Source organism: Diceros bicornis, chromosome 29 (genome assembly GCF_020826845.1).
Source record: "Diceros bicornis minor isolate mBicDic1 chromosome 29, mDicBic1.mat.cur, whole genome shotgun sequence".
In the NCBI taxonomy this organism is placed as follows: Eukaryota; Metazoa; Chordata; class Mammalia; order Perissodactyla; family Rhinocerotidae; genus Diceros; species Diceros bicornis.
In genome coordinates this window covers 17,751,875-17,773,695 of record NC_080768.1, presented here as the reverse complement: position 1 = coordinate 17,773,695, position 21,821 = coordinate 17,751,875, and the positions used below count along the sequence as shown (strand labels likewise).

Genomic DNA, 21,821 nt, shown 5'->3' with positions numbered 1-21,821 from the left:
AAATATCACCTTATAGTATTTCTTTGGCTGAGTAAAGATGTGATCAAAAAGCAAGAGACTGGATGCTGAAAGCAAACTATGATGATCATGGAATAGGAGTTTTGAAAACAATAGTTTGTTTGGGCATCTTCTTACAAATACCAAGCCCCTTCAATTGTTTCTGCCTCAGTATCGTGACCTGTAGAGGAAAATGATGGCACAGCGTCTTCTTCAGTGAAATCAAAACCCTCTTCTGGGGAAGAATCTGGTTTGCCCTTCAGGGAGTCCGATGGCATCCAAGAACTCTTTCACGGTGCTTGTGTTTTCTCCAAAATCCAGTCCACATACCTGACCACATTGGTGTAAACACCTGGCCGTTCTCTTTGAGCGCAGCCTTCACCCCAACTGGTAATGCCCACCAAGTGCCAGACCTCATCGTGTTTACAGGACAGGGGGCCCCCAGAATCTCCCTAAGATGAGAGGAGAAAAGAAAAGGCGCACAGTCAGTTCAGACACTTCTTATCTTAAATACATTTTCCCCAGAGTGATTTCGCCTAAAATTCTGTCTTGGCCCTTTTGTAAACTTCAGTTTTAAAACAAACACACTGTGGGGCTTGCCCTGTGGCATAGTGGTTGAGCTCACGTGCTCCACTTCAGCAGCCCCAGTTCACGGGTTCGGATCCCAGGTGCGGACCTACACCACTCATCAGCCATGCTGTGGTGTCAACCCACATATAAAATAGAGGAAGACTGGTGCAGATGTTAGCTCAGGGCTAATCTTCCTCAAGCTAAAAAGGAGGAGGATTGGCAATAGATGTTAGCTCAGGGTGAATCTTCCTCAGCAAAAAAAGCCAAAAAACAAACAACAAAAAAAAAACCATACTGTGTTCCCTGCTCCTTGGCAGAAGACTGCTTTTTAAAATGCATTAAACATTCTAATTTGAATATATTCAATTGGTTGAGAACCCTCTGTTACCTTACAAGCATCCTTCCCTCCCTCTTTATAGCCTGCACAGATCATCTTATTGGTAATTTTATACTTTGTGTATCTTGTCTGGCATTCTTCATTTGTCACCAAGGGTATCTCGGCTTTCTGGAGAGTATTTTGTATTTTATCTGAAAAAAAATTTTTTTGGTTTGTTAATGGAATAACCATATAATAGTATAAACATAAGTATATATTTAAATATAAATATATGTATTTAAAATCAAAATCATACCTATATAAAAATCTAGAAAGAAAAAATATTAGTTTTACCTCATAGACCTTTCATAATTACAGAGTAGGAAAAAGACATTATTCCCACTATTGTGAGTACCATTTTGTTAACGTTAATTAAGTTCAAAATTAATTACAACTCTAACTGGAATAACTTCCCAGAGAAAATAATTGAATAACAGGCTAGAATATTTACTGAAAAGTGCTAGATTTCACATTAAACTTCATTAAAAATAATTAGTCTTTAAAGAGATTGTCATATTTAAAATTTCCAATCAAACAGACGTGATAGTATCCTCACTTGGGTAATTTTGTCTTTCCACCTTTATTAATATGCTTTCTGCAATTGAATAATATTAGTATTTTACTCACATTTTAGCTGTATGACTTGACATAGCAGAAAAGGTTATGGTTAAACTGTGTTCTTTATCTTTAGGATGGAGCATATAAAGAAACATCATTTTTTACCTCTTAATTTCCTGTACCCCCATCCAGTCACCCAGCAATCGCTATATATTACATTTTTATCTCCTTTGGAAGGTAGGCATATGGGTCGTTGAGAATCTAAATTTTAAAAATCATGATTTGGTTATCAGAAACGAAATGTATCTTCTTTCCCAGGAGACTCTCTTCTTTTGCTTTACATTATTTACTGTGTTCTCTATATTCATTTTGGCCTTATTGGCATACATTTTCATCCCTCATGTTCAGCATGAACATATACACCACACATTCCAGGCAGAGGGAACAAGAGCGAGACCAGCCTCAGTCCTCCCCACTAACTCCATCACTCTAACCAGGTCTGGAACCCTGTAGGAGTTGCTTAATTGCTCTGACGTGCAGTCCTTTTGTTCCTAAAAGGGAGGTATAAATCATCCTTAATATTCCAATATATTATTAAAAAGTATGTCATTCTGTGCATCTGAAGAAGCCTGGAGAAAACTTATCATTTCCCCCACAGCCCAAAATAGGATTCAATAATCAGCAAAGAGAGTCAGTCTTAACAGACTGAAAGACTAGCTTTGCAAACTCGCCCCCTTCCTGATAACAGCACATGGAGAGATGGCTAGGGTCAGGCTGTGAATCTAGGAGTGTTAAACATTATGTCTAGGTCATCACTGTGGAAACTTTCCATTTAAAATTCTACATACCTGTGTAATTCATTGTTGTTTCCAGTTTCAACAAGGCAATATCATACCCACTTTCTGCCTTTTCATATTGATCGTGAATTATTATCTCTTGAACTCCAAAGAAAGATGTATCCTCTTTTATTTCTGACTGATTTAAAATGCCACCATAGACACGCAAAATTTTAGGTGACACTACCCTAAGGAGTAAACAATAGAAGAAAAGAAATTTCCTTTACCAAACAATTCCCAAACATTAGAGCTATATTGCTATTTAACTGGCTATACTATCTGATATTTTCTGCCAGTGATGGGCTTTTAGGTGGAAAAAAGCGATTTCATGCTAAGATTTTTCAGTCACATATTCCTCCTATACAGAAGGCCCTGGGCTAGCATTTACCTTACAGTAAACACAAAAATGAATTAATGCTCTTTCCACCCTCCAACACACACACACACACACACACACACACACTCCCCCACACACACTCATGAAGAGTTCTGGGTTTTAGTTTCAACTCTGCCATTCATTGGCCGTGACCCTGAGAAATTCACCCGGACTTTCTGGTATTCCATTTTCCCATATGTAAAAGATAAAGGAGACTATTGACCTCAAACGTATTTTTGAGCTATAATGTGAGTATGCTGCATGTTGATGGGGAAAAAAGCATACACACCAAACAGTGTCTGGAAACAACTCAGAGGATACTGAAGTGCAAAGAGGAAGTTTGGCCAACTAAATTTCCCTAGGATACGTATACTCTCCTGATGGAGCTTTTATTTTTGGCCGATATTAAAGTTGACCTAAGTAGGGAATACAATTTGAGGATGAGTAATGAATTCTTCCTTCTACATGTGGAAACAGTGAAAGAGAGAGAGAGAGAGGAAGGTAGAAAGTGAAATTAGATTCGGGGAATGAAAAACTCTCTTTGAATTTAGTTCTGGAGCCAGTGCACAGAAGATGGTGTGCTCTTATAGGAAATAACAAGAACTCCCTTGGGGACGTATATACATTTAAACGAGCAAGTGGAATTGTATGCAGTCAAACAGCCACCTTCCTGCACCTATTCTGATGCTAGTGGACCACGAGTGGTTCTTCCTTTTTGTTTTTTTCACTAAAGACAGAAAATTAACTTAGCAAATAGGGTAATTTACATATTAAAAATATTTGCTAATATACTAGTGATGGATTTCATATATGTGTGAGCACAGTGAACGAGTAAAAACAGTAATAATACTGACTCGTCAAAACAATGAGCAGCTGTTAATATCCACTGGTTTCCAATGATGGAGCCTCCACAGAGGTGTCTCTGGGTAGGTGAGGTGACGTGCAAAGTTATCTGCCACGGCCACTCACCAGAAACAGAAGCCCTTCCTCCAACAACTCTGGGCTTGATTTTGGTTGTACACGCTGCAACAGAAGGATTGCAATGAGTAGCTTCCTAAATCTTCTTTTCCATCAGTAGTTATGCTCCTTCAGATGCAAAGGGAAGGAAATTTTCCCTTGATTCAATAATTACCATGACCTTGACTGGAAAAAACTTTATAATCAAGTTGGCAAAGCAAAACATGCACGTAAAAATTGAATGAGTAGGTCGCCTTGAGATCGTATGCCCCCAAATAATGCTTCATCTGGTACCAGGAGGCAGTCTTATCATCCTTCAAGTGATAACCCTGATAGTCCTTTTAAAGCAGTGGTTGGCAAGTTGGCCCTCAGACCAACAGCATCACCTGGAAATTTGTTAGAAATACAAATTGTTGAGCCCTACCCCAGTCCCAGTGAATCAGAAACTCTGGCTGTAGAGCCTAGCGATTTCAGTTTTAATCAGCCCTGCTGAAGTTGGAAGTTATAAAGAAAAGTTGAGTACCTTCCACTCAGTTTGCAGTCTTTGTCCAATTCCTCCCCTATCCTCTTCCATTCGGGCTAACCTTTGGTCCCAGTCCCTCCTGCTCCACCCACAACCCAACCTGGGCTGCTCTTCTGTTTGTGAACTGCTTCTGCCCTTTGGTCTTGTTGACAGTTTGGGGTTCTTTGGCTCAAATCTTGATACTTTCCAAGGACTTTGAGTCAGACTTACCCCTCTGTTTCTTTCTATCTTGGCTGCCCTGAGTAGCATAGTCCCTTCTATTTCTACCTCCTGGGGTGCCCAACACAAGAACTCACTCTCTTGGTTGGAAGCCTTGGCCAAATCCGCCTGAGTAACCTAGATAGAATGGGAGTGAGGTGTTCATAGACAACAGTATTCTAGAGCAGTGCTTCTCATATTTTAATGTGCGTATGGATCACCCGGTTATCTTTGAAAATGCAGATTTTGATTCAGTCTGGGGTGGGGCCTGAAATTCTTTCTAGCAAACTCCCAGGTGATGGCAACGCGCTATGCTCAGATCAGACTTAGGAGAGCAAGGCTCAGGGGATCAAGGAAGCTTCATGTCCTCGGCTAGAGGAGGAGTGTGAAGTTAACAGAAGAGTCACTAGTCAAAAGCTAAGTCCTAGACAGTCCATTCATTAGTTTTCTAGGCGTAAACAACCTCTCTAGGTCTTTCTTTCCTCAATAGGAAAATGGGTGTATAATTCTGAGGCAGATTCAAATAGAAGAGGACAGGAAAAGGAATTTTGAAGGAAACACCCAGCTGGTGTAAAGCTGACATAGGAACAAGCATGAAGTGTTTGTGAAAGCCTAGATATGCTAAGAAGAGAGTTCTCATTTGAGAGTGGATCAGGTGGAGATTAGTTTTAGAGGACCATTTTGAGGATGTTGACTATATTGTGGAATTACTGGGAAGCCCTTATAATTTGCAAGGTGGGAAGTGGCATAATGGCAAAGTTTAGGAAAATTAATAGATAAGCAGTAACTAAAATACATTCTGAACAACTTAGCAAAGACCTTATTAGGGATGAGTCATTGATGTTGATGTTCATTCTATTTGGTTTCTCAGTTCAAACACAATACTAAAAATATCCATGTCTAGCATCATATTTTGTGTTAAGAAATGTTTCTTTTGATGGCAATTGCTCTGTATCTTAAGAAAGTTAAGTTATATTGTAGACCAATGACAATGCAAGACATGTTAAACATAATTAGATATCCCCTCTAATATTAGGGTATTATTTCATCTAATATAGTGCAAACTAGTTATCTAGTTTCATTTAATTCAGAAGCTTCACTAAAATGATATAAGATTTTATTTTCCCTTATATTTTCTGCTTCAACTATCAATCTACACCTCATATATTCTGTAACCTTTATAGAGTCCATGAATTCAATAGAGAAGAACATAATGAAGGAAGGAGAGTGGAGAATGGATTCTGCAATTTAAGGCGTAAGTGCTGGTTCTTATTTTTTAAACTATGTCGACGTCATTAAGAACAAAACTTGCTAAGTGTCTCTTCTAATGCTTAGTACAACTAAGACAACAGAGTTATTATCAATGCTCCTTCTTGCCTAGGTAAATTTATTGCCAGGAAAACACAGAATGTATGACATACAATGTAACTGATTAGCTTTTTAAAGAAGGTTGAACCATCCAAAGATTCCCATAAGAGCCCCCTCTAAACTCTAGGAAGTCATAGTTTCCTAGCTGGGATATTAGTATTGGACGCAACACAATATCATATATTCTACAAAACAAGTTCTCAGAAGTTAAGGATTTATTCACCTTCTCAGTAGAGCAAATAATTCTGAAACAAAAAATTTTATGCTTTGAAACTATTACAAAGCATAATTATCAACTTCTATTTTATTCATTAAATCTCAGTTGCATCTTAATTTATATTACATTACGATATCGGACATTAAACAATAAAAGTCTAAAAATGTGTGGTTTTATGTAAACCGATAAATACTCAAGTCATCACAGGGCATTATGGTAACTTAGGGAGGAGTGTGTGTAGTATATTCTTTCCTGTTGGGGATTCTGTCCCCTAGACGATTCTGTTCACCTACAAACCACCTCTGGTTACTATGCTCAGAAATTGGCCACTGAGATGAAAACATCACTGATCTGATTTTTATTGTAATTTTTATGTTATTACAGGTCTTGTTTAATCTAGACAATCTTTTTATTTCCCCCCTAACACACTCATTGTTACAAAATAATAAGGTTTTACTGTAATTTTTGCCAATATTCATAAGTATGCAGAACACTGGCAGGGAATCTGAAAGAATGAAGGCCCCTGAGAGGGAGCTACTTGAGTATTTCTTGAATAGAGACATAATTGTCAAACATATGATGATTATTTATGTTTCAACTAAAGATCAAGTAATGGTCAATGGAAAGAAAATGAATAATTTGATTAACCAAGATGCTGGTTGATATTTTGATTACAAAGAATGATAAGAAAGTTAGTTGGCCTTGATAACAAGAATCAGACATAAAAGTGTTGGCTGAGCCTGAGTCTCACCATGAAATACCAGTCGTGTGAATGTGTAGAATTAAAACACATATTCAATTAATACTAGGCAATGCAGAATTTAGTCAAGGCCCAATATTTACCCTTAAAACATGGTCAGCCTGGGAGATAGGAGTGAAAATAACAGAAAATTGCATCTAAGTTCATTATTTCACCAATTTTCTCCCTTCTGTGGCTATTATTGGCTCTCTTTGTCATGATGTATCTGGCATAGAATAACTCCTTCAGATGTATTCTTTCAAGTCACATTAAACTCACCATTATCCATTTTACATAATCTTAATGTATATCCAGAGATGCCTCCTCTCCCATGAAGTATTTTAGTTGGAGATCCATTTGAAGAAAGTTTTAAGTAACATTTACCCCTGCAGGTTGGAAACAAAAGGGTATAAACATAATGCTCCTCTAAATAGATGGGACAGAAGCATCACTGTAACCCTTTATGTCTTACTTCCCTGCGTTGCAAGATTCTTGAGGTGGAGAATAAGTAAAAAATTGGCAGCGGACGGTGTTGGTACACATTTTCTGGCAGGCTTCATGCCCTTTCGTATCAACAATGTCCAGTTCTTCTCCCAAGAAATCAGTGTCACGGTAAAATGAAGGATGACAGAACACTAGACAGCAAATCACATATCAGATATGAGACATATCACCTTAGCACTCGTCAATTTCCTAAATTTCTTGGTATTAATCAGAAGAAAATGCCGTCATTGTTTACCTGGGACGCTGTGCCTGCAGTTTTGTAGACTGAACCCGGAGAAAGCTTTGCTCTTTTTAATGCGTGTACTTGGTAATCCACTCGCAGATGTTTTAAGAAGACAAAGATTTCTAACAGTAAAAAAGGGAAATATAAATATACCATATAAAACATATCAAATTAAAAAACATTTTTTACAGCACATGTAGAAGTCAGCTCATGCTGGCATTGAATAGCAAAGATTTTCCCATTTTGAAAGTACTCTTCATAAATCACTGAGTCAGACCCAATGATCCATAGATTGTAGACAAATTTTCAAACCTAAACTACCTGCCTCCATAAAAATTTTCTGAGCTTGCTCTCTTGTCAGTGTTCCTATCATCTTCCTTCTTTATTTCCTCTCTTTCAAAACTCTCATCCTATCTCAAAGATTCAAGAGTTTTCATGCTACCTAGAAATCTGCTATCCAGCGTTGCTGCAGACTTAGACAGGGATAAGTGAAACCCATCACAGGCTCCACACCCAGGCAGAATTTTCCTGGAAGGAAGTAACTTTTCCTAATTAGCACAAAATCACTGTCTAGAGCAGTGCTGTCCAATAGAATTTTCTGCAATGATGGAAATATTCCATGTCTGTGCCATCCAACACAACAGCCACTAGCCACATGCAGCTGTTGAGCACTTAAAATGCGGCTAATACAGCTGAGAAAATGAATATTTAGTTTTATTTAATGTTAATTAATTTAAATTTTAAAAGCCAAGTCTTGGCCTGTAGCATCCATGTTCCTCTCTCGCCCTATATTGAGAATCAAATGTGTTATTCCTCCTATAGGTATTGACTTGGAATTTTATAAAAGGAATAAAAAAGAAAAAGAGCAGTGCTTAACACAAAATAACACATCACAAAGGCACCTTTCTAATTTCTGAAGTTTATAATGCCTCAAGGCTCCATCTTTGAACCTCCTTGCTTCTCTCATTGCATTCAACCTTTTGATGATCTCACCAGATTCAATGGCTTTAACTACCAGCTGTATACTGGTGACGCCCAAGCATAGATCTAGAATGTAAACCTCTCTTAATTCCAGATTTTTCTTTTCAATTGCCAATTCAACATTTCTCTCTGGATGTCTACTAGGCATCTCTTCTCTCTTGAAATCTGCTCCTTATGAAATCTTCCACATCTTAGTCATTGGCATTTCCATCCTTTCAATTCCTTGGGCCAAAAATCTTGGTGCTATCCCTGACCCTCTCCTTCATAGCCAGCATGCAGGCCATCAGCAAATCTTACTGGCTCTACATTGACAATATATCCCAATCTGATTACGTCTCTATCACTTCCACTCCAAATGGGGCAGGATTTTTATCTATTTAGTTTACTAATGGCATCCCTAGTGTTCAGAACAGTGTCTGGTATATAGTAGGCACCAAATAAATTATATTAAGTTTGTTCAGTAAATGAAAGTAACAGACATATTTTCATGTGACAGACCTAGTGCTTCTGAAATTATAGCCTCACTCAATGGAAAACCAGTCTTGCTCGATGGACAAGGAACTCAGGGTTTACCTTGGCTGGATTGATCTGGGGGACACTCTCCCAATAATGGGCAGCCAAGCTGAGCAAGTGCCAAGGGCTCTGAGAATTCTGATTCAGGTAATACACGGAATCCATATTTTGAAGCAGACTTAATCTTAAGATATTCTTAGTGAATCTTGTTAATATGGGGCAGCAACCCCAGCAAATGTCCGTTTGATGATCAGAGAAATTTCCCACGCTTTGTTATGGTTTCCTGTGTTTTAATATCCATCAGTAGGGAAATAGGGTCTCAATTCTCAAACCTCCCTGCACCATCATCCCCAGTTCTGATGATGGAGGCCTTCATTTTCACTTCTCTCCTCTTTGGATTTGACGTTTCACTGATATTTCCAGGTCTTTCTGTTCCAGGTTCAATTGTCTCAAACCAAGCATTGGACTAAGCTGCCTCTTAATGACCATTTGCTTTCCTCATTCCATTCAGACCTAGGCAACTCTCCCTTTGCTGAAGGCAGAGACCTCCCTAACCTAAAGAATATCAAGAGTCTTTGGTAACATGGGGTTTGTAGTCAGTAGTGGGTAACGGAAAGGCAGCGGAGCTAGGAACTCTTTGCAACTTTTACCTACCCTATACAGACACTTGGAGTAAATCTGTAGTTGCTCAGAATTTTTAACGATGGGTTTTGATCAGCTGTTTTAAAAGATAACATTGCTATTAATCTTAACTCCTTACCTTTCAGACTCTTTAGGCCAGTCTTGAGAGAAGAAGGTAAAAAACAAACAATTGGGATGGTGGGTACAGATACGGCGACAGACAAAAGGGTCTGGAGCCACCACACTGTCGATGTTACTGTCTGCAAACACCGTGCTGGGGAAAACATCTCTGATACAAGCTGTAGGACAGAAGAAACTGTGTTCAGGCTGTCAACTCACCAACTGAAACAGTAAAAGCCCAGTCATGGTATTCGTAAATTCCACATAAAGAAGTTTGTTGGGGAGCGAGGGAAGGATGAATAGGCAGAGCAAACAGGAACTTTAGGGCAGTGAAAATACTCTGTATGATACTGTAATGATGCATACCCATCATTATACATTTGTCCAAACCCATAGAGTGCACGACACCCAGAGCGAATCGTAACCTAAACTATGGGCTTTGGGTGATTCCAATGTGTCAGTGTAAGTTCATCAGTTATAACAGATGTCCCACTCCAGTAGGGCAGGTTGATAATGGAGGGGGCTATGCATGTGTGGGGGCAAGGGGGATACGGGAAATCTCTGTACCTTCCCCTCAGTTTTGCTGTGAACCTAAAACTACTCTAAAGAAATAAGGTCTTAATAATAAGTAAAAAGTTTGTTGACTCCAAGACCTTTAAACTAAATTTTTAATTTAGAAAAACTAAAGTGATTATTTTAAGCTTTAAATTCAAACACAAACTCTAATTGTGTAGGACACACTGAAATTTTTCACATGAAGAAGGTAAAAGATCTTTGAGTCTGTTTCATCAGTGAGCATAAACTGGTATCCTAAATTAGGCCCATTGCATGTATCATCAGCACCTATTATTTAATGGTTAAACCACCTCATTAAGAAAAGAATACTTACCCAGATTAGAAAGTGCACAGGATTTCAGTGAAAATCCAGACTCCACTTCACCGAGCTTCGTTATTCTGGTTGGTGTCCCCGTTTGGGTGTACTTCAGTAGACAAACATTACTGAATGAAAATAAAAATGGAAAAATATATTATTCTTCCAAATGCAAGTAGGAAAAAACATAAAATGACAAGAAATTCCCATTTAGAGATTGCTTGGGCATTATAGCTAAGGAAGTGCTCTGACAAGCATTGATCTGACAGGCTGGACAGCTGGACTTGAGTCTCAACTCTGCCAGGACCTGGTGGTCCTGTGCACTTTGCCATCAGTAAAGTGACAGCTTGAGAGGGGTGGTGACATGATGAGCTAGAGTGTAGGAATCAATGACTTCTCAAGCCCTTCTCCATTTTAGCATTTTTAACTTTTTAGTATTGCCTAGCAACTCCCAATTTCCTGGCTCGTTGTTCACATCGTGTTAACTCTTAGACATAAAATATATAAAAAGATGTGGTTTGAGCTGAGCTAAAGACATAAAAGCTTGAAAATTAAGCATAAAAGTTTAATTATTGGGGCCAGCCCCGTGGCGTGGTGGTGAAGTTCACACACTCTGCTTCAGCAGCCCAGGGTTCGCAGGTTCTGATCCCAGGTGCAGACCTACGCACCACTTGTCAAGCCATGCCGTGGTGGCGTCCCACATAAAGTAGAGGAAGATGAGCATGGGTGTTAGCCCAGGGCCAATCTTTCTCAGCAAAAAGAGGAGGATTGGCAACAGATGTTAGCTCAGGGCTAATCTTCCTCAGAAAAAAAAAACTTTAATTATTAATTTAAGGGTTTGTTTTATCATGTTGTTTTTGAAATCTTTGGTGCTTTATTTTCTTTCCACTCATCTCCTTTCTGTGAATATGGAGAGTAGAATGTTAAAATCCAAATACTAGTCGTTTGAACTTATTTCTCTTTTTTCATTGGATTACAGATAACTGTAGTTTCCTATACAAATTTAGAATATCTCAAATTATTTCTAAATATAAAGTTAATGATATTTTTCCCTAAAATATTTTTAAAGAGAACATATTAATCATTAGAGTTAAAATCATTTTTTTTAATATTCTTACGCAATAGATTTACCCTTGGAATATTTCAAAATCCAGTATGGGGAAGATTAAAACACTACACATGAAGCTTCCGTTATTTTGTCTTAGGAAGCTTAGGGCTTCCGTTATTTGGAGAGATATCTGAGTAGGTTTTTCTTTGGTTTTAAAGGGTCAAACAGTAGCATCCTTTAGACTGGGAGTGGCACAGTCAGACCAGCTGTAACTGTCTCAAAACTGCCAATTTAAAAATGTAGCACTTTTTTAATTAACTAGAAAATGGGTTAAGCATATATTTATATTTTTATAACAGATAGACTCCTCACCATAAATGCATCCAAATTGGGCTTTAAATGTACTTTCCATCAAGAAAACTGTAAGTACTTATTATGGAAATGTCTTGTAGGGATTAAAAATAAATTTTGGCATCAAGTTGATGAAAAACATTTTAATGAATCCCCATTTTGTTCTCCATCAGATAATCAAATGTCTTTGGGCTCAGTCTACAGCTCACTCACCGATGCTCCGCGCTTGGAAACCACCTTGTTGCGTATGTGAAAAAGTGACAGTGCATGTCATTCGTGCATCTCTCCTGGCATTCCTGAGCGTTCTTGGTAATAGAGCTATTATAGTTCAAGCCCCTCATGTCTAGATCCACATAAACATATTTGTTGCAAGCTGGAAATAAAAGTGGAAAATATGGTTATCTTCCAGACTCCAGGGGCAACTCAGTTCTACCTTAGCAACCCTCCCTCCTGACTTGCTTCTCAACTCTTTCAGCCACTTTTCCTCTGAAGTCTTTTATTTTTGTTTTAGTCTGCTTAGTTCCTACTTTCACATGGAAGCAGTAAGAGAATGCCAATGTCCTTCCTATATTGCAACTATATTAGACCTGTAAATGCCTGATTCACTTTTCCGAGCTGGCCTCTCTTGATTGATTGATTCATTAATTAACCTATTCAACTATCTATTTCACTATTAAGACAAGTGTCATCTCAACTTATAAAGATGCTTCCTTTGAATTAATATATTTAATAAGGACTTTCATATAAAACTTTAAGCTTTGAAAAAGAGAAAGAAAATAAATGAATGATGAGAACTGATGTAGCAAGGTATGTCCTTCTATGAGATAAATTTTAATGAACTATAATGGGGGGGTAGGGAGACATGAATATATGCTAGTTCTTACTCTACACAGAAAGAATTTCACTAGGAGAATTTATTTCCATAGAGCAGGGTTTTGTTTTATAGCCATAAAACCATAACTGATGTAACTACACATATACATCACAATAACTGGTATCTATTAATTCTATTTTTTTTTTTTTTGAGGAAGATCAGCCCTGTGCTAACATCCATGTCAATCCTCCTCTTTTTGCTGAGGAAGACCGGCCCTGAGCCACATCTATTGCCAATCCGCCTCCTTTTTTTTTCCCCAAAGCCCCAGTAGATAGTTGTACGTCATAGTTGCACATCCTTCTAGTTGCTGTACGTGGGACGCCGCCTCAGCATGGCCAGACAAGCAGTGCATCGGCACGTGCCCGGGGTCCAAACCCGGGCTGCCAGTAGCGGAGCACAAGCACTTAACCGCTAAGCCGACGGGCCCGCCCCATGGTATCTGTTAATTCTAACAAGACATCTTACCACTTATTTGGTGTGGACATTGCTTGAAAGAATATCCAGAAATTGCTCCTGTCATATTCACCATTGGCAGTGTTTCTGTAACACTGTCTTTCAGGATACAAGTAAACCTGTGTTTTAAAAAATGACATTACTTGGTGGGAATTTATGTTTTAAAATTATGGGTCTTAAAAGTCAGCACACAGAAAGTCGAAAAAAAGGAAACAAACTACTCTATCTTATGCCAAAACAAACATTTTCTTAACAAGACTGTGAGTTTGTTTTTCATTCCAACATCCCTACATTTAAAAGATCACATATACTACTCCTTCCTAACAGGAAATAGAAGTGGGCAAACTATGACCTGCTGGTCAAATGCAGCCCTCTGCCTGTTTTTGTATAGCTCATGAGCTAAGAATGGTTTCTATATTTTTAAATAGTTATATTTTTAAATGGTTACATTTTAAATGGTTATATAAGTACTTATATAATATCCTTGATTTTGCCTCTGGATCCATAACTCCTAAAATATTTACTCTCTGCCTTGTTAAGAAAAAGTATGTGGATCCTTGTTGTAGATTTTAGAATAGTAAATTTTATAAGTTCGGGTACTATGTAAGTATCTATAAATGCAGCAATAATACACAAAGATGTTGATAGCTTAATTCTACAGTAAAAATTTATTATTGAATTTTTAAGCTCAACATGGAAACAAAAGTGGTGGGTGGAATGTTCTAGAAATTTTTTAAAAATATGACTATAGAGACAAAACCACCACAGGCAATTTGTGAATCTTGATAAGATTCTGGTTAGTGGCTATAAATTACATTTGGGGGACAATTGAGATGATCTAGAGGGATTCTTCTTAAATTTTTTATGTCTTTTGTGTAGGATAATGTATGTTGAAATATATAGGGGTGTTTGATGTTTTCAAATTATTTCAAATAGTTAAACATGTACACATACAGTTATGCGCCACATAACGACATTTTGGACAATGATAGACCCAGTATACGACGGTGGTCCCATAAGATTAGTACCATATGGCCTAGGGGTTTCATAGGCTAAACCACCTAGGTTTCTGTAAGTACACTCTATGATGTTCCCACTATGACAAAGTCGCCTAACAACGCATTTCTCAGAACATATCCTGGTCATTAAGGGACGCATGACTGTATATAGATAAGATACGAATGGCAAAAAGTCTTGGTGTTGACGGGATCATTGTACTATTCTTTCATATTACCTTTATAAACATTTAAATTTTTCTAATAAAATAGTTGAGGGAAAAGTATCAGTTTAAATAATATCAACAATCAATCAAAAAGCAAAGATTAAGAGGCATAAAAGTAGAGAGAAATAAGAGAGAAAGTGTACCATTAATATGGAGACCATAAGAGAGGAAAGTCCACACTGAGAGGCATGTCTGTTCCTCCCTGATCTGCCTACACACCATCTTTTTTTTCTGTAATATTTAATATTTCAATTGAAGGACAATATCCAATTGTTAACATTAAATTCTATAAAATGGTACAGGGAAATCGATTAGTAGGTAACTGTCATGTAAAATCTATTTCCTCTATGTAGAAATGCAAACATTTACCATTTGGTAGGATCTTCAGATGATGATTCAGCCATAAAAGTGAAGAGCAAACACCTTGGGTGGTGGGTACAGACAACCTGGCAGTGCTTGGCACTTGGAGTAAAAACAGTAGTAATGTCTCCTCCTTGAAAGTAGATATCTTTGAACAGCTTCGTCACACATTCTGTGATGTAATACATGGCATGGGTTATTTTGGGTTTTAGCGGGCACGTGTCTAATTAGGGAATAATCTCACGAAGACAAGTGAAGTAGGTCTACTGAACAGGAAATATACTTGAACTTGGAAATCAGAGCAATCAACACTTTGATATTAGTTTATTGGAGAAGCAGCCTCAGAGAGGAAAGAAAATCACAAAATGGTGCATATGCCTTCATGGAATTGTGCTTATGAGTAATTATCTTGGAAACGTGGAGTGCTTTGTGGGTAATTAAATCATTTCTCAGATCTTTATTGGCAAAAGATGCTCTTTAGGATCCCATCCAAGTCTAGAAAGGACCTCCTGCTTTTCCTCTTCTCCATTGCTTCTCTTTGTCTAAACTCCGTGTTTATATGAAACAAAGGCTCCACAGTGATCATTTTCCAGCAGCACTCAATGGCCCTGGATGTGATAATGCATATCACCTCACTACTTAAAATGGGCCACTTTAGTAACAGAAACTTTAGACTCTCAGAACAGTAATTGAATCTCCTTCAGCTGAAACCATATATAAGTTTAAACAAAAAGCTAAGTTGCATAAAAGTAAAAATTTTTTCTATCTCTAGAAAAAGATATCTAATATTCCAAATTGTGACATTTTGGGTCATTGTCACTTAGTGACTGAATAAAGGTTTCTGAATAAAGATGAAAATCTACATTTTCATCTTGGTATATTCTCATGGAGAAGTACTACTATATAGCCCTTGGTCTTCTTAATATTAAATATATATATAACAAAATATATATATGCTTATTATGTATATACAAATATATACAACAAAAGTGAAAATACTTTGGGCAGAATAAAATATAACTCAAATATTTATTGTAATAACAACCAACATACCAATAAATACGTGGGAACGTATGTAGGTACAAAGCAGTCAAAAGTATCATAGAGTCTTATAGGATTTAAGCCATGGAATGGATGGTGGAAAATTCCATCTTTATTTTCACTAACCTCTAACTGAAATGTGGCATTACCTTCTATTATTAATGTAAGCAACAAACCACATTCATGTTCATAGTATCTGTGACTTTGTCATAATAAAAATCACAGATTTGAAAAGAAAATACTCCAGTTGCAGATATTTCAAAATATCACTATCACTCATTACTAGTTTGGTGGTAAATTATTGCTATTCAGTTTTAGGCCCACCACTAAATCTTGTTACAGAGTGTGTTAACAAGAAGCACATCTATTTTTATATCACTTTTTTTGTTTTTTACATTTTAACTAACTATATTTTAATATGATTGATTTCCTTGGTAATCCTACGTATTTTTACTTTATACCTTTAAAAACATGATTCTGAGAATGGAGACCAGAGTGTTCACTAAATTTCCAAAGGGATCTATGTGAGAAAAGAGAGTCAAGGATCCCTGCCAAAGACTATCCTCAAAAATTCACTATATATGCCTACAAACTTACCCAGCTGTAACCTCTGTATATAGCACGATTTTCTCCAAAATTGGCAGCTAACGAAGAATGACCTGGGACATAACAGAAACCTGCCTTGTCTCCCCAAGCTCTGTGTTACTTCCGCTGGACTTGTATGGCAGCCTCCCATTGATGGAGAGTCGATTCTCACCTCAAAATATTCCCATTGACCATGGAAATCCCACCTCTTGGTGCAAAGCAAGCATGCTACATTAAAACATTACTTTTAAGAAACTTATTAATTATTTGGTAAATTAAACAGATTTTATATATTTAATATAGATTCTGAATTTCTTAAAATATACCCTATACTAATTGGATCATTTAGTTTTACAAGGAGGATTGGTTTTCAAAATCCAAATACAGCTTTTTAGTGCCAGTAAAAACTGGTTAATCTGTTGTTTGCAAATTAGCAAGTGCTCTTTTTTGTATATTGAGTTCGGATTCCAGACTTCTTGCTAATATAATGCATTGGCTCAAATAATTTGTGTTGGTTATTTTGGACTTTTCTAGGTACACAATCGTATCATCTGTGAACCATAAAAGTTATTTCCTTCTGATCTTTTACTTTTTATTTCTTTTTCGTTCTTTACCGCTCTGACTAGGACCTCCAGTATTATGTTTAATGGCAGTAACGGTGGGAATTCTTGTCTTAGTCTCAATTTCTAGGGAAAACTTCCAATGCTTCACTATTAAGTATTAGGTTCCTTGAAGATTTTTGGTTTGGATTTTCGTTTGCCTGTCTGTTTTAAGATATTCTTTAACAGATGAAGGAAGTTCCCTTCTATTTCCAGTTTGCTAAGAGTTTTTATCATGAATGGAATTTTATCAAAATTTTTTTATGCACTATTAATTTTAAAAATTATTTTTTATTGTAGTAACACACACATGTGCGGAACTTTTTCATCTTCCCCAACTAAAAGTCTCTACCCATTAAACACTAACTCCCCGTCCCTGCTCTGCCCAAACACTGGCAACCACCGTCCTTCTTTCTATCTATGAAACTGACTACTTTACATACCTTATATAAGTAGAATCATAAAGTATTTGTTCTTTTGTGACTGGCTTATTTCACTTAGCACAATATCTTCAAAGTTCATCCATGACATAGTATGTGTCAGAATTTCCTTCCTTTCTAAGACTGAATAATATTTCACTGTATGTATGTTCACCTTTTGTTTATCTGTTCATCTGTTGATGAACACTTGGGTTACTTCCACCTTTTGGCTCTTGTGAATAATGCTGCTACGAATATAGCTCTTAGAGTCTTTTCTTTCATTTCTTTTGGGTGCCTCTATTGATTTTTGAATGCTAAACTAAATTTTCATTCCTAGAAACCCAACTTTGTGGCAATGTAATCATTCTTTTTATTTTTATTTTTTTTTAACATACTGCTGGGTTAAGTTTGGTAATATTTTGTTTATGACGTTTGCATCTATGTTCATGAAGAAAAAAGGCCTGTGGCTTGTCATAGTGTCATAATGTCAGGTTTTAGTATCAAGATTACACTGACCTTACAAAACGGGTTGGAGAGTGTGACTAAGTTGACCTTCTCTAATATATGTTTGTTTTACATTCAGTTGATTTCTGTAATTTTCTTTATTTTTTCTTCTTTCTACTTTTTTTTTTTTGCATTTAATTTGCTATTCTCTTTCTACCTTCTTGATATGGATTCTTATATCATTAATTTTTACCTTTTCTCCATTCTAGTGTGTGCCTGTAAGTCTATACACACTTATCTCAGCACTGATTCAGCTACATCCCAAAGTTTTGATATGCCATATTTTCACTATCATTTAATTCCATATATTTTCTAGCTTCCATTGTGATCTCTTTTTTGACCTATATTTATTTAAAAGGGTGTGACTTAATTTTCAAACATTGGAGCATTTTCCGGTTGTCTCATTGTTATTTTTTAGGTTAATTCCACTGTGACTGGATAACGTGCTCTGTATAATTTTAATCTTTTAAAATTTGTTGAGACTTGCTTTGGGGCCTTGAATGTGGTCAATTTTTGTAAATGTTCCATATATATACATAAAGATTGTATATGCAGGTACAGGGTCCAGTGTTCAAAATATGTCCACTGAGTTAGCACTGATTTATTTATCAATGAAATAACAATACTGTTTCATAATGATGACAATGAAGGAATATAATGACCTGGATAACAATGTGGTTACTAAGAAAAATGAAATTATGAACTGTATAGTTTAATACCGTAACTGGAATTTATTTTAAATCTCTTTACCTAGATTTGCCATTTTTCACATATGCCAGAATAAGTGTACTGTGTATAAAATGCTAGCAACAGCAGAAATTAAATGTAATATATGTAAGTTATTTTTAAAAGGAATGTTGACGCTTTCATTTTAAATAAAGAATAAACACAGGGGCCAGCCCGGTGGCTTTGCGGTTAAGTGCGCTCGCTCCGCTACTGGCAGCCCGGCTTCTCCGGCCATGCTGAGGCCGCGTTCCACATACAGCGACTAGAAGGATGTGCAACTATGACATACAACTATCTGTTGGGGCTTTGGGGGGGAAAAAAAAAAAGGAGGAGGATTGGCAATAGATCTTAGCTCAGAGCCGGTCTTCCTCAGCAAAAAAGAGGAGGATTAGCATGGAAGTTAGCTCAGGGCTGATCTTCCTCACAAAAAAAAAAAAAGGTTAAAAAAAAAAAGAATAAACACAGGGGCTAAAAATACTTGTACTGATTTGTTCTTCTGAATATTGGTTAAGTAATTTATAAACAAATTTAGTGGATGTGATGTAGAGCGGAGAATTAAAATTAAATTATTGAAATGCGTAAACTATGTATGAATATTCACATAACATTTTTCAGTCCAAAGTTGCTAGTGTGTGTGTGTGTGTGTGCATTGCACGAAACTGACTGCTTTATGGAAAACTGACTAAATGAGGTGAATCAAAACTCCTATTTTGTAATTTTGCTCTTAAATATCATTTAAATGTGATGAAAATTTAGATATAAATAAATATGGATATGGATATAGATATAGACATAGATTCCTACTATTATGAATAATCCGTTGACCTCAATTTCCTTTTCTTCTTTGAAAACACCTGGAGCCTCAAGCAAAAAATAAAACAATTTTGTTTCCTTCCCAGGAGTGGATGGTGTGGGATTCATTCTCCCACATATATGGGGACTGTGGTGTGATTTCTCTCTCTGGGCTTCTGCTCTCTTTTTTTCTAATTTATGAGTCAGAGAACCAAGCTATTTCCAGTCCATACTGAAGATAAAGCTCTACTTACCACCAGAAACCGAGGCGAGCAAAATGAAATGTACCATTTGATATAATAAAATCATCCTACAAAAAGAAAAATGTGCTTATGTTTAGAACATAGAATGTGAATTTGTAATTAGTTTACTGACATCAGAGTTTACAAGAACTAGGGAGGGAGAGGAGTAGTGAACTCAACAGTGTTCACAGAGTTCCTATCGCCATGTTGAATTTTATCTTCCCCAAATCCTAGAACGTTCCTCGGCATGACTGTGTGTGTGGCAGTCAACACTCTCATAGTTCTGAAGAACCCAGCACTGAAAGAAAGGGTTCTCTCCCTCCCTTCCCTCTTCTCTGGCTCCAGCTTACCACTAACCAGATATTTCTCATCTGACCCTTCCCTCCCCCACCATTTTTCCATTTTTTTGTCTTTTCTTCCAATTTATTTCCTTTCTTTCCATCTTTGAGTCTCTCTATATCAAAGAGCTCTAAATGATTTTCTACTCATGAAGTTTTCAATTTTTAAAATTCTGTTGCAAATATTTTACCAGGTTGTCCCGGACACCTATAAGTATACTTATGCCTATGAAGCATTAAACTGTTCTATGAAAAACCAACTATCAGCGGGACAAATCAAGACTTCTGATTTTTTAATATTTGCTCTTGAATGTCATTTTAATTTGTAAAATACTTGTTATTGAGCACACACTATTACTCTTCTTTTATTCTGCATCTCCTCTCAAATTGGTTATGGATATTAACTAAAAACTTCAAAAATGTTAAATCAGACAGATTTTAAAAATTAATCGTTCTCTATTGTAAAACTTTTAAAAACCCCCCCATGGTAGAAAGAGGTACTTTGAGGAATAATTGCCTGAGAGAAATCTTAATAATTTTTGAAATCATACCTGAAAACACCTCGTTTGCTGAAATTCTTAGTAAGAATGCTTTTCTTATTCCAAAATGGTCTTCATCCTCTAAATAAGCTTGTGCAGGTAATGTTCACTTAACTTTAATATTTACTTTTACTGGTTCCCATTGTTATGTAACACCGTCTCTTTGTACAGCATGTCTGTGAAAGTCCTTAAAATCCTTGCATGTCAAAAATATTCCTTGGTAGAGTAGCTTGCTTTTTCAATACATTAAAATTTTTCCTCTTATCTTACTGTGTATGTAAACAGGTGACACACAGAGAGACAGCTACAGAACTTGAATTTGCCTGTGTGCCTTAGCGGTTGGGCAAACTCACATTCACCGTGCCTGTGAGCCAAAGCTGCTCTTAACCACACTTTCAAACATCAGCTGTTAACCATTAATTCCAGCCTAACTTGAGTCTCACAGTCTAAAAAGAAAACAAGGGAAGTCTGATGGACTTATTGATGCGCAGTATGACCTAGGGGCAGAACTTCCGCCATTCAGGGCTGGGGTGGTGGGTAGAAAGTCAAGGGCAGACCACAGGTGCTCTACTCTTCTAGATTCACAGCTTCCCTTTGTATAATGTCACCTCCTCAGAGGCTTATGCAGCTACTATTAGTTCTAAGGAGCCAAGCTCCTTACTATCCCACTTGAACACTGAAAGTCTAAATTAAATTTTTTTAAAAACATATGAGACTTTCATAACTTTCTTTAGATTTTGGCGCACTGAGACACAAATGAGACCTAGGAAGTGACATGTCTAGCTGTTTCATGACAAGCAATCATAAAACATCAGGTTAATTCCCTTTGTCCTGGAGGGCACCTCCTAATGGGAGGAATTTTTGCATGTCATAGAGAGGAAAGCTTGTGGAATATTTTTCCAGGCTTCCCCTAATTAGATTTCTGTGACTTTTCCCCTAATTAGATTTCCCACTGACTTTGAAGAAGGGCTAGAAGCCCTGTGGAAGGCATGGTGATGTGTGTCCTTTGTTACCCAGATCTGTTCATTGGTTTACTAGTCATATAACTTGAGCAGAAACCAGCCTCCCACACTGTAAACCAGCTACCTGTGAGTCCTCAGCCAGGTTGCTTTCTCTCTCTGGGCTCGGGTTCCTCACTGATAACATTAGACGACACTAAGTAGCCCTAAGGATTTGTACG

The 21,821-nt window shown here is 37.0% G+C and overlaps 1 protein-coding gene across 1 annotated transcript; it reads right to left on the bottom strand.

Annotated features, from left to right (window-relative positions):
• Positions 1–287: 287 nt before the first annotated feature.
• F11 (coagulation factor XI) lies at positions 288–19,831 on the bottom strand. Its single transcript, XM_058525395.1, has 14 exons — positions 19,777–19,831; positions 14,866–15,028; positions 13,287–13,393; positions 12,161–12,320; positions 10,567–10,676; positions 9,697–9,856; positions 7,455–7,564; positions 7,188–7,350; positions 6,995–7,101; positions 3,568–3,736; positions 2,350–2,525; positions 1,667–1,762; positions 956–1,095; positions 288–449 (listed from the first exon to the last, which is right to left on the bottom strand). The coding sequence occupies exons 1-14, from the start codon at positions 19,829–19,831 to the stop codon at positions 288–290; spliced, it is 1,878 nt and encodes a 625-aa protein (XP_058381378.1).
• Positions 19,832–21,821: the final 1,990 nt, after the last annotated feature.

What these genes read in the sequence shown, in the direction of transcription:
- F11 (XM_058525395.1), bottom strand. Translation starts at nt 19,831, where the DNA reads ATGATTTTATTATATCAAATGGTACATTTCATTTTGCTCGCCTCGGTT. An exon ending in GCTCGCCTCGGTTTCTGGTG is followed by an intron (nt 15,029 to 19,776) that starts GTAAGTAGAGCT and finishes ATTACATCACAG; the next exon opens with AATGTGTGACGAAGCTGTTC. An exon ending in ATGTCCACACCAAATAAGTG is followed by an intron (nt 12,321 to 13,286) that starts GTAAGATGTCTT and finishes TTTTATTTCCAG; the next exon opens with CTTGCAACAAATATGTTTAT.